Raw genomic sequence first — 13431 nt, 5'->3', positions numbered from 1 at the left:
TTTGAATTCGATTCGAAGTAAGATAGTTTGAATATTAGACCATTCGATAATGAAAGTACTGTCTCTTTAAAAAAGACTGACTTCAATACTTCGCCAAATTAAACCAGCCGAAGTGCTATATTAGCCTATGGGGACCCTCTACAGCATTTTTCTAAGTTTTTTGAAGTCGAAGTAAAATTGTTCGATCGTTCGATTTGAAGTATTTAATCTTTCAATCGAACGATCTTACTTATACCGCAGAATACACAAATTTGATGAAAAAAGTTCGAATTCGATATTCTAAGTATTTTAATTCGATGGTCGAATTTCAAAGTATTTTTTACTTTGAAATTCGACCCTTGATAAATCTGCCCCTTGGTCTTCATTATTAATTTATTATAGTTATATAGCTATAGTTTTTAATTATTTGCATTCTTCTTTTGACTCTTTCCAACTTTCAAATAGGGAGTCACTGACAAATGTGCTGTAAAGCTACAAATGTATTATTACTGCTAATTGTGTAATAATAATAATAATAATAATAATAAAGGTCTTCTCCTATTCATATTCTAATCTTGTATTCAAATCAATGCATGGTTGCTAGGGTAATTTAGACCCTAGCAACCATATTGCTGAAATTGTAAGATGAAGAGCTGCAGAATAAAAAGCTAAATAAATCAAAAAACCAGTAATAAAAAAAATGAAAACCAATTGAAAATTGTCTCAGAATGCCACGCTCTACATCATACCTTCGGCCTCGTGTTTTTATATGGTCAGGAAACTGAGGGGGGTACTTTATTCGTTATATATTTTACAATAGTGGGCACTTCATTCAAGATATTCCTTAAATCTGTGTGTATCCATTCCTGATATCAAACAGATTTAACACAGGACTATTGTACACATATACTGGAGCATTTATAATTGTAAGGGTACTTCACTCCTAGAGCCAAGACTGTATATAATAAAGCAATAAGGTTTATGGGTAACTTATTTTGACCCAAGCTGCATGTTGGTCAGTGCCAAGTTAGTGAATCTGCCCTTCCTATGGACGGTTTATTAATAGCAGCATTGTGTTAATGAATTAATCTTGCAAAAGACCAGGGAGTACTAACAGCAGTGACATTCTTACGGTTGAGTCCTCCCAAGACCTAGCAATGGCAGTGACATGTATATAGGTTAGCACCAACTATGACTAAAGTTTACTTATGGCAGTGATAAAATTAAGGCTCAATTTATACAATGGCCACGGCGTATTCATAGGAGTGATTTATTTATAGCTCAGCTTTCCTTACCCAAAAATATACTAATATACGCATAGCAATAGGACAGTTCCTCCTAACAGTAGTGCTATATCAACACTTCCCAGGGTTAGAATGTACTAGTGGTAATCACATTTCTATTCCAGTCCTTATGTATAAACTTTCTAATATAAGTAGAAGTTTTATGGCAGACATGTCGGAAGGACAAAGAACTTAAAGGAACAGTAACACCAAAAAAGGAAAGTGTTTTAAAGTAATGCAAATATAATGTATTGTTGCCCTGCACTGGTAAAACTGATGTGTTTGCTTCAGAAACACTACTATAGTTCATATAAACAAGCTGCTGAGTAGCAATGGCGGAAATTGATAAAAAGGCTATATGGCACGGGTTCAATAGTTCAATAGTGCTGTGTAACCTAAGCCTCTCCTCCTTTGAATGGCTGCCCCCATTGCTTCATAGCAGCTTATTTATATAAACAGTAGTGTTTCTGAAGCAAACACAGCATCTTTACCAGTGCAGGGCAACACTGCATTATATTTGTATTACATTATGCAAAACACTTTAATTTTTTGATGTTACTCCTCCTTTAATTTTTTTAATTTATTATACATGACCCATACACAATGGAATACATTGGTACTTTAAAGGTAATAGTATAACAGTTATGATGTTATTTATGTATAATGATTTTTGCTAGTGAAAACAGATTTTTCTAGTGATTGCCATCATCCAGACCAAGGGGGTTATAAAGTGACATAGTGTAACAGGCAACGTTTTCCCTTATGTAGTAATCTGGAAATGACATACAGTACAATTACGATTTTACATCCTGGATTTTATAATTTCCCAGGAAAGACACTGTTTTTTTAGGTCACATACAGCAAGCGGCATTTCTTTCCCCTGGATTTTATGGTTTTCCAGAGTTTATGCCATTTTGACACCGTCCCCTGGGAAGTGTAAAATTGGGGCTCTACTGCAATTGATACCATGAAGCCCATGGGCAGTAAAGATCAACTACTGATTGCTTACTATGGGTTACTGAACTGGGAGTCTGTGTTGCAACATCCAAAGTGACCCTGAATCTGTTCAAAATAGTAGCCGTATTGTTCTGTAGCCCTGTGTCATTCAATGCATGTGGAATCCTTTCAGACTTTTGCTGTTCTTATGATTTACCTTAGGTGGTATATAAAGCTATATGAGGGTTTTGTAATACAAGGAGTAAAGTTTGTCATAGTTCGTATCAATCTTAACAACTAATCAGCAGATAACATTTACTGGCAATCTGTTTAAAAGTAACCATTTCATTGGTTACTATGTGTTCCTGCACCTGGGAAAACTGTGACATTTTTTACACATAGGAAATTGTGTTATCACCCTATCGGGTTGCTGTACCTTGGTGCCAAAATACTGGCTTTTAACATCAAATATTTATAGGACACATTCTAACAGCAGACCTTTTCCCTCACTAAATAGACACTCAATATCTACTGCCAGCCGTGGATATAGACTACCGTTATTGCCAGGAAACCTAAATCATCAGTTGGTTAAGGGTCAACATCATAACACTTGTCTGTTTTTCATATGCTCCTATACTGAACACAGCATCTGTAGATAGTTAGCGGAATGACTATTTTATGTTGGGCTGTTTGCATCCTCCAACTCCATCCATGCTAGTTCATGTTATCCAAGTTTTACTCTACTTGCAGCTTAATGAATTATATATCCCAGTGCTGCTTCATCCTCTTGAATCCGTTTGTAAGCTAGCAAAGAACACCCACTGGAATGAACAATACTTTGATAACTTTATAGGGAGTGTGTAAAGTCTAAATACTCACATCTACTGTAAGACAGTATTTTGGGTTCTAACCCATTGTTTGCTTTGCAAACAACTGTTGGTTTATTAAACCTTTAAGAAAGTTGTTCCTTGTTAAATCATTCCAAGTTAATAAATAATGTTCATGTATCTTTGTACAAAATCTCTGTTTTCCTTAATCTAAGAGTTTAAAATAATCCATTTTTCTCATAGTCTTAAAGTTTATAATCATCCATTATCCTCAAAACATCATCCAAGATGGAAGGTCCCAGGTCTAATTCAAGCCCAGAGAGGGACTCGGATTTTGGAATGCCTTGTTCCTGGGTGAGTTGGTTGTCTTTGTTTTCCTGCATTGGGTCAGAAGTGGAACCAAGGCTCTGGGCACTATCTTCATTGATTGATCCCTCAGATGAACTATCATAAGCCACAAGATTTCCGCTGTCTTGGTCCAAAGGGATAGATGGAAATGAAACATTCTCATCTCTTGAAAAGCATCTTTCACCATAGCTGATAGACATAGAACGTTGACTTGGAGCCTCTTCCAAGTGTAACCTAGGGGGCTTTGGTGGTGCTCTCTCCTTACTATGGGGAGCACTGAAGGCTGGAAGAGACACTGCACTCTTCAGATATGATCTGTAACTCGCAGAACTGGCATCATTGTGAAACTCTTCATCAAGGCTGGTGTCAGTACTATGAATGGTAAACTTCCGACCCATGTTTGGAATCAGGTCATACTTTCCTTGCAAAAAGGACAGCTCCCCAAACATATCTCCTTCTCCATCAAGTCCTATGTGAGCACTGTGCCTAAAATCTCCCAGAGGAGGACTGATCATCTCCCTTGAAAGTACATCTCGAAGTTTTGGCTTTTTACCTCGCTTGGGAGTGGAAGTTTTAAGATAGATGGGCGTTTTTGCCGGCATCTCTACTGGTGCTTTCACTGGATGTTAATGATTTCCCGAAGATCACAGTGGGTGCAGACAGAAGAAAGTATAATATTTTCTCACAGCTGCTCTAGGTCAATATTTGAATTGTCGTATTGATCTAAAATGGAAATACAGAATAAACCATTAATGCATTAAAATTGTAGATTTTAAAAGCTTTTCAGATTTTATTCATGGTTATAGAGAATATCATGCATTGGCTTTTACATTTTATTCTGATCCCCAATCAACCACATGTTCATAAGGGGCTCACTTGCAAATCAGGTTAAAGTTCCATATACTTGTTTTTTAGTCTAGTTATTTTCAGATTTTTCACCAAAAATTATAACTTTAAATTGCTTTCCATTTTTTATGTTTTACAATTTTTCCAGTTTAAAGTTGAATGTTCCTGTCTCTGGTGTTTCAGCCTGGGAGCTCAGTAATCCAGGAACAATTTGTGAATTTTTGCAATTTGCTACATTAGTTGATACATTTCTCAGATGGAATATTAGCTATTATAGTATCAATTATAACAACTGCCTTTAAGGAAACTTAGGTTTTTTTTTTTTTAGCAGGGACAAAGATAACAAATGTATCAATTAAATGTATCAATTTAGAACAGTTTACACAGTTGGTGACCCCCTCACAGAGCTGCTTTAAAAAGACATAGAAGGTAAAATATGAAAGTTTAAACTCCAATATCAGAAAAATGGCCAAAGATAAATAATGGAAAGTAATGGAAAAATCTTTATTTCTGGTGAACTATCTGAAAACAAAAGTTGAGCAATCCCCTCCAGGTGCCTTGGAGCCTACATGGCAGTAATGGTTACATAAATACATTCAAATGTCTCAAAATGTTGCATTTGCTTTAGTTATAGATGTTTATGTTAAACAAAGTATTATTATAGTTTTGTCTTAGTATAGTGTTATAAATACATATGTGTATATATATATATATAGATAGATAGATAGATAGATAGATATAGATATATATATTTACAGTTATACATAGTTCTAACTTGAAATACATAGTTCTAACTTGAAATATATGAGAGAGAGGCCTTAGAGACTAAATGGACAGACACTGGGCTGGTTATCTGGGACTACATTTGGTTCTATGTAGGAAAAATTTCAAAATGTTGCTTGAAAATAAAAAAAATACAGCCTACCAGTTACAATGTAACTCTTATCATTATTAATTTGTTATGTACAACATAGAAGCAACGAGAGCTCTAGAAATAGATTTCCGGGGGGGGGGGGGCGACGACACATGGGATTAGCTTCCTTCCCTTTATCCAAACAGGATGGATGATCCTCCCAGCTTTATGCCCAGATAAAATCCAACACAGTTTGCAAATAGCATTCACTTCAAAGGCCACTGCTGGAACTTTCACTCTCTCACAATGGATTCAATCTGTTTAAGTGCTCCAAGTTCCAAAAATAGAGACACTGCATTTAATCAGTTAATCTGTCAGTTTTATAAAAGATCTCATCCTGTATTCTACAGTGATGGAGGGGAAATGTCAGGAAATCAGATCCGGATTGTATTGAGTGGGGGATCAGACCTTATATTGTGCTGGTGTGGGGAAATGATGCCCTATATTGTTTAAAATGGGGTGAAACCGATCCTATGACAAATGCTGGAGAGAAGAACTTCTATTGTACACAGTGGGGTAACTTGGGAGCAGTGAGTGCATGCAGTGCAGGTCCAGTTGGGGGGGACAGACTCAGAGTGGGACCCAGGGCCCTTGGTCCCCTAGTTATGTTACTGATTGTATGACTTTGGAATAGTTGGCCAACTTAAAGGACAAGGAAAGTTAAACTAAAGAAGTAGTCTAGAAATGTTGTACATGATGTTTTGAGCTTCTGTACCAGTCCGAAGCAACCACATCCCTTTAGCAGTAAAGATCTGTGTCTCCAAAGATGCCCCAGTAGCTCTCCATCTTCTTTTCTGCTGATTCACTGCACATGCTCTGTACTGCTGTAACTTACTGAGCTTAGGGACCAATTCAAAATATACAGAAAGCATAGAATATAAATGTCACAGCATAAGGCTGATTAGTAATTAATATAGATAACTACATGGCAGCACAGAAACCAGTGCAATTCACATCAGAATTTAATAATCAGCCCTGTAGCATCAGTTTATTATAACAGGCCAACCTTGTTTTCTGCTTGATAATTTATGACGACCCCTAAGCTTAGCTTCTCAACAGCTGCTCAGAGCCCATTGAGCATGCGAGTGTCAGACACTTTCCAAGATGGTGACCCCCTGTGACAAGTTTGAAGTCCTGGATCATTGCTGCTATTGAGAAGCTGAAACTTTAGGCTGGTGCAATAAGTTCATTATATAAAACAAGGCATTTTTAGCCCTATTCATTTTTAGAGTTTAGTTCTCCTTTAAGGGCACATGGGACATTTATTGCCCATAGTAAAACTGCACGACAGCACACACACCAAAAAAAAAAAAAGTCCCTAGTTTCTTTCCCACCACCAGTAATATGAAAAGCCAGTGGGAAAATGTAATTTCACATTATTGCTGGTGGGAAAAACACAAGGGACATTTTATCCTATTTTATTTTACACTATTGCTAAGGAGTTCTAAGGAGTACTAGAACTGCATAAAAACGGCATTTGTTTTTGGGTAATGAGACTTACACTTTAACGTTAAGATATATGTGCAGAAAGGTCAAATCCCATCCTGTGTTAGCCAGTTCCCAGCTCCACACACATACCTCCTGGGTAGTACAGTTATATATCCTGAGCAAATAACCCCTGGCTTTCCTATTCTGCAGCATACACACATGCTTGTGAGAATGAATAGATTGTTGTGGCTAATAACACGTGAGAAGTGTGCACAGTGCTGTACTCAGATAATCTTGGATTCTTGTACACTTCAGATTAACTATGATCATCTTTGCACGAGAGATGAATGTCAAGCAAGACATCTTATTGGGAGGTTTACTTAGCTCAGCTCTGTGGCTCTGAATATTGTCTTTGCATTAAGACTTTATTTAAAGTGGCGTTCACCTTCAGGTTAACTTTTAGTATGTTATAGAATGGCTAATTCTAAACAACTTTTCAGTTGGCTTTCATTATTTATCTTTTATAGTATCTTTTTTTATTTGCCTTCTCATGATTGTCTACAGCTTTTAAAACACCATCTAAAAACAAATGCTCTGTAATGCTGCATATATAATGTTATTGCTACTTTTTACTCATCTTTCTATTCAGGCTCTCACCTATTCATATTCCAGTCTCTATTCAAATCATTGCATGGTTGCTGGGGTAATTTAGACCCTAGCAACCAGATTGCTGAAAAAGCAATCAGGAAAGCTGCTGAATAAAAAGCTTAACTCAAAAACCTTGAATATTAAAAAACGAAAACCATTTGCAAATTGTCTCAGAATATCACTCTCTACATCATACTAAAAGTTAATTTAAAGGTTAATAGCCCCTTTAACTGACAAGGATTTCCCCACATTATCACAACTATTCTTGAGGTTACTAAAACCAAGAAATTCCCAGATTGTTGTTTGTTTCTTCCAGTATGTGTGAGCCTGGTGCTATTCAGATGCCTAGTAATCTGTATTCAATTAAAGCCCCTAATCATGAGAGTAATGCTCAATTGGGTAGGGAAGCTGGAAAAATGAGAGTTCAAAATTGGGTCTCAGTGTTACTGAAACTGGCTTTTAGGCATCAAATAACACTGCATTAGGGCTCTGAATGGCATGAAAATAGAAAATCCTAAGTGATCTTTGCTTTGCATGGGAGCTAAGTTGGGTGGTATCCACCCAATCAGTATAAAAGGAAACATCATATTTGTGCATTGTATTCTATTACATCTGGTGCTAACTCTCATTGCAATTGGCATAAATTGCTTCAGTGTTCCTTTCTGAAATTTTTTATAAACTTCCACTTTGTGCCTGCTGCTATTATTCTTCCAACTGCGGATTCTTGTAAACAAACTGACTGTTGATGGTCTGGGCCCTTAGGCCATGTCCTCACTCTGGTGAGTTTACACAGCACTTGAGATTTGTTTTATGTGTTATATATTCTAGGACTCCATGTATTCCTCGTTTGCTACAAAAACAGGCTTTTCCCTGTAGCTTTTTACAGTAACCTGTCCATATGCTGACAGATAGCCCTAGGGCTGAATATCCATCCTGTATTAAATCCTGTATACATCCCAGCTGGTCTGCTCCATTAATGAGACCACATCCCTGGAAATATTAAAAGAGCTTTGTACAGCACCCTCCATCATGTCTGCTTTTAAATCCCAGTGGGAACTGAAATGGCAAAGACACCCAAGGATCTGCTACACCTAGTCACACTGAAATGAACATCGACCCATCTGTTCAAATGAATCCACTTTTAAATTATTTAATAGTTCTCTTATGGGAAGTAATAGAGAAGCATATGTCTTGTACTATGTATGCCACACACCACCACCAACTGTTCAAGCCTAGGGGAAAAGTCAAGCACTTTTAATTGTAAGTGATACATGGCCACCTAAGATTCCATTAAATTTGCCCAGATCTCTGCTTTAAAAGAGATAATGGTGCTCAGTCAGTAAAGCAAGGATAAAGTGTGGGTAAAGATTGCAATGAGAACTGTATGGACTGCTCCAAGTGATTCACTGTAAGTGTATGTGGCTGTGGGGGGCTTTCAATACACATTTGTCTTATTCTGATTCTATTCAAGGTACAAAAGCACTTTTTTTGAGTTTTTGTTCTAACCCAAGGAAGCCACTGGTGGCAACGCATAATTCTTAAAGGGCAAGTCAACCCCAAAATAAAAATTTGCCTAATAAAATAAAACAATTATAAGCAACTTTGCAGTATACAAATTTTCTATGGCTTTTTAAGTTTCTGTGTATGTATTGATATAGAGAGCAGTGTTTGTCTGTCCCTGCCTATTCTCTGTCCTGATGGCTGAGACTGTTGATACAATGTAAGGCAAGCCAGCTAATTAACAGACCTGAAGACTTTTGCAAGATCGTTTAAAAGTAACAACCAGAAGTTTGTTTTTACCAATATTTTGGGGTTGACTTGCCCTTTAATAGCTGGAGGGCTATAACTTCCCAAAACCACCTTTCCCTAAACCTCGGTATCAAACAGTGCCAACATTACATATGTCAGATCAAGTCTCCCTCTACCATGATTCCACCTTCCTAAGACTATTCTGATCCTGTCTGGCCTATAATACGAATATGACTTGAGGATTAGCGAAAACCTGATTACCTTGAGTCACGGCTACCTGGAACATGACACAGAAATGCATGCTTCAGATTACTTTTCACTGACAGCTGCCACACAGCTAAATCCCATCTCTAACCCATATGTATGTGTGTGCAAGGGCACTGGCAACTATGTATTCTATTTATAAGCATCAAACATTGTAACTCACCCAGCTGACAAATATAAACATACACCCCCAATGCAATGTTTCTATAACCTATTTATATATGAAATCCACGCTGCATGGATAATATGCTCTGTGCATACTAAATAAATATGCTGAACTGTATCCCCAAATCACTCACATACACAGAGGGAATTCGCCACAAGCCTGATGTGTCCCTTTAGCCCAGTGATCCTTAAATGGACTGTTCATCTTTGAGTTAACATTTAGTAAGATGTAGAGAGTGATAGTCTAAGAATTTGCAGTTGGTTTTCATTTTTTATTATTTGTGGTTTTTGAGTTATTTAGCCTTTTATTCAGCAGCTCTCCAGTTTACAAGTGCAGCAATCTGGTTGCTAGGGTCCAAATTACCCTAGCAACCATGCATTGATTTTAATAACAGACTGGAATATGAATAGGAGAAGGCCTACATAGAAAGAGGAATAATAAAAAGTAACAATACATTTGTAGCTTTACAGATCATTTGTTTTTAGATGGGGTCAGTGACCCCCATTTGAAATCTTGAAAGAGTCAGAAGACAAGGCAAATAACTAAACCTTAAAAAAAAAATATTAACATTAAATAATGAAGACCACTTGAAAAGTTGTTTAGAATTGGCCATTCTATAACATACTAAAAGTTAACTGAAAACATGAAAAAGAAAAGGACCATGGCATACTACACACTGTAAAGCTGAAGTATTGCCGTGTTGTTCTGTGAACGTGGAGAGCCAAAAGTAAGCAGCAGCTAAGAGAAACCTACATTAGGCATGAAAGGGTGAGATACTTTTTCCATACAAATCTCAGCAAATAACAGCTAACTGATAAACCCTGTGACATTGCGATGTTAAACCTCCTTCACAAGCCTGCAAGGCTTCCCAGTTCTCACTCGTAAACCCATGGAGTGCTGGCACTGAAGGAGTTAACAGGAAAGCAAGACAAGAGGAACTGATGTGAGAATATTGTGACCTTTCCTCCCCGAGTGCAGCCTGGGGGGGTGAACATTGCTGGATTCTGGATTACTTGGAGTACAATATTATCATGCTTCAGTTATACACATAATATATTAGTGCAGCAGGAACCTAACAAACAAAAACTTTCAACATTATATAAAAAAAAAAAAAAAAAGAAAGTATAGAGAAACAGAAATGTGGAGAGCCCTCTCACTATTTTCAACAATCTAAAGTCAATGCCAAAGGTTTATCAGTTGGAATTTCCCAGCCCTTTTATAAGTTAATATCATGGCAAATAACCACTTTAAGGGTAAGGCCAGACGAGGAGATTCGGGGAGGTTTTGTCGTGGCGATGCGTTTTCAATAGTCACCAAAGTTGCAACTTTGGGCGACTTTTGAAAACGCATCGCCGCGTGTGCATTAGCACAGGCGATTTTGCGCTGTAGCCTATGGGGAAAAAACGCTGAGGCAGTTCGGGGAGATAGTCGCTTCCCTTATTCCAGACAGGGCCTGGAATAAGGGAAGCAATCTTGGCTGGAAGGCAGACCTGGTAAAAATGATCCTCTCTTTGACTTCTAATGATCACAATCAATGACAATGAATTTGCTGCTGGTAATGGATGGAATGGTCCAGTCTGAGTGCATAAGATTAGAGAATGCCTATGTTGCCAAAATGCTAAGAAGCACTGAAATACAGAGGTGAAAAAACAGATGGGGAAGCCGCTCCTCTCGTTCTGACACATTCTTGGCACATATATCTGGACAGAAGATTTTCTGGAGTAACGAAATATGTAACTTAACCTTCTTCCAGCAAGGATGGGCTGATAGTGGGGACTGGCCCCAAATCCACCCTCAGGTTGCAGACAACTGTGGAATCAATCTGGTTCTACCAGTGGCAGAATAACTGACCATTACACCATTCACAAGTACTCTGGAATTCCAGAAACAGGTCATGGGCTAATGAAAAGCTAGTAGAACATACTGGATTGGGAGTCAAAAACAGGCACTGGCATTCCAAGTACATAGAGGCCCAAACAGCCCCACCAGCCCAATAAATAGTAGAGATGCACTGAATCCATGATTCAGTTTGTGATTTGGCCTTTTTCAGCAAGATTCGGATTCGGACGAATCCTTCTGCCCGACCAAACCCAAATCCTAATTTGCATATGCAAATTAGGGGTGGGAGGGAAATAGTGTGACTGTTTTTCACAAAACAAGGAAGTAAAAAATGTTTTCCCCTTCCCTAATACGCAAATTAGAATTTGGTTCGGTATTTGGCCAAACCTTTCACGAAGGATTCGGCCTAAACCAAAATAGTGGATTTGGTGCATCCCTAATAAATAGTGACTGTTTATGCCCCTCTGGCATTTGCCAGAACCCAAAGATTGCCAGTCCGGGCCTAAGAACATGCCATATAAATTGAAGGTCCAGGGACAAAATAAAAAAAGAAGTACTAATGTTCTTTACTTGGAACAAAACAATACAAAAATGTACAGTAAAAGGAGAACTTAGTTTCACTCATTGCATTCACTTCAGCATTGGTATGTTATGTTGTGACTTTGTACACACAAAACAAATGTATCACCACAAAAACACACAAAGCCATGCAGCATATAGCAAGCTTGTTGGTTAGCTGTGAGGTTGAAATACTTAGTTATTAGCTATACACTACCCTGCTGATATAATCTGAGGGATACTGGCTGGCTAGTTGCTAAAATAAAGGCAAGCAGGAGTGATAAGTCAGTATGTGATTCATTCCAGGTTTTATGCTACTTCTTTTCTATTCTTACATGGCAGGGATTTCATTGCTACTACTTGTAACCACACTACCAGCTGTGGCTCATCTCCTATTGGCATCTATAGGACTAATATCAGATGGCATTAGGAACTCAGAAATTCCCCTGTGAAAGGGCAGCAGCAAACTGTTATGGTATAATTGTGGCAGGAGCAGGGACAGGGAGTTATAGCACATCGTTTGTGTGTGATGTGACCAGACCAGGGATACTTCTGATAAATGCAAGTTGCTGGGCTGCACTCATCCTATTGAAAGCAAGTGCTGAAACCATAATTTCTAGCTGCCTATTTTATATGTAGCCCGATTTTAGCACATGCTGATGATCTGGTAACCTAATCATGAAGGAACAGAGCCCCTGGAGTGTGTATGGAGAGGAGCATCAAATATGATTATGTCTGGGTAGTTTCCTAGGGATGCCAAGCATGTGTTTGGGAATATAGGTCAGTCCAAAATGTAGTGTAGTAGAGAGAGTGTGTAGCACAGAATGAGCAGGGCGGAGTGGAGCTGTAGCACATTGCAGCATGTGAATGGAGGCTTTCTATCCCTGTCCGTTACTTTGCCATGTACGCGCCCTGCCTAACTGTCAGCTGTTAGCGCCCAGCGCTAATTCCTGTCTCCGTCTCTTTTCCATAAAGAGAAACGTAGAAGATGAGCGCGTGCTGTAGCATGACATTAATCCACTACCAATCTCTACAAGGAAAGGACGGAGCCGTGACTGAAGAATCATTGCCAGTCAGGCGCTGGAGACGCAGCTGCGCCCAGCCAGTATGGCGATACAGACAAAACAATGGAGGCTCGGGGAGCAGACGTCTCCGACTCACCTGATGTTGCTGTGGAATGGCAGTCAGCTGGCAGTCAGTTTCCCGAGTAGCGCGGTGAGGAGCAAGCTCAGGAGCTCACAGAGCGGGACTGACAGTCAGCCGCAGCGCTACTCACACACAGACACAAGGTGGGAGGAGCCAATAGCGCACTGAGCTTCACCTTCGCCTTCCCTGTCTCCTTACTCGTCCCAAGTGGTTTTGGTTTCTGGAAAGAGAATGAGACATTTTTGGTCTGAATCTGCCTTATCAGGACAGGTTTATTACGTAATGCCGGGGTCTGTCTGCTCCCAAAAGGCGGTACCTCACAGCTGCTCATTTACTGGAAGAGGTACTTGCTGACGTTATCCTGCAAAGAGGGGGGAATAGGAAAAATATCTGATGCAGGATTATTTATTCCTATTCATTATTATTATATATTGCTGACACGTGATCAGCTCTATACAGAGAATATCCAACAGTCCCTGTCCCAGTGGAGCTGCAATCTAA

The 13431-nt window shown here is 38.7% G+C and overlaps 1 protein-coding gene across 1 annotated transcript; it reads right to left on the bottom strand.

Moving 5' to 3' along the window:
• Nucleotides 1-1235: 1235 nt before the first annotated feature.
• Nucleotides 1236-13213, bottom strand: XB5822256.L (provisional ortholog of CDC42 effector protein 2 L homeolog). The gene is made up of 2 exons (XM_018230207.2): nt 12946-13213; nt 1236-4096 (listed from the first exon to the last, which is right to left on the bottom strand). The coding sequence occupies exon 2, from the start codon at nt 3973-3975 to the stop codon at nt 3271-3273; it is 705 nt and encodes a 234-aa protein (XP_018085696.1). The 5' UTR covers nt 3976-4096; nt 12946-13213; the 3' UTR covers nt 1236-3270.
• Between the last annotated feature and the right edge of the window lie 218 nt (nt 13214-13431).

The sequence above is a fragment of the Xenopus laevis genome, chromosome 8L, assembly GCF_017654675.1.
Source record: "Xenopus laevis strain J_2021 chromosome 8L, Xenopus_laevis_v10.1, whole genome shotgun sequence".
NCBI classification, from domain to species: Eukaryota; Metazoa; Chordata; class Amphibia; order Anura; family Pipidae; genus Xenopus; species Xenopus laevis.
Note: the sequence above shows the minus strand (reverse complement) of the source record. Positions and strands in the feature narration are given on the sequence as shown.

Coding starts and splice junctions, on each gene's coding strand:
- XB5822256.L (XM_018230207.2), bottom strand. CDS start 3,975: ATGCCGGCAAAAACGCCCATCTATCTTAAAACTTCCACTCCCAAGCGA.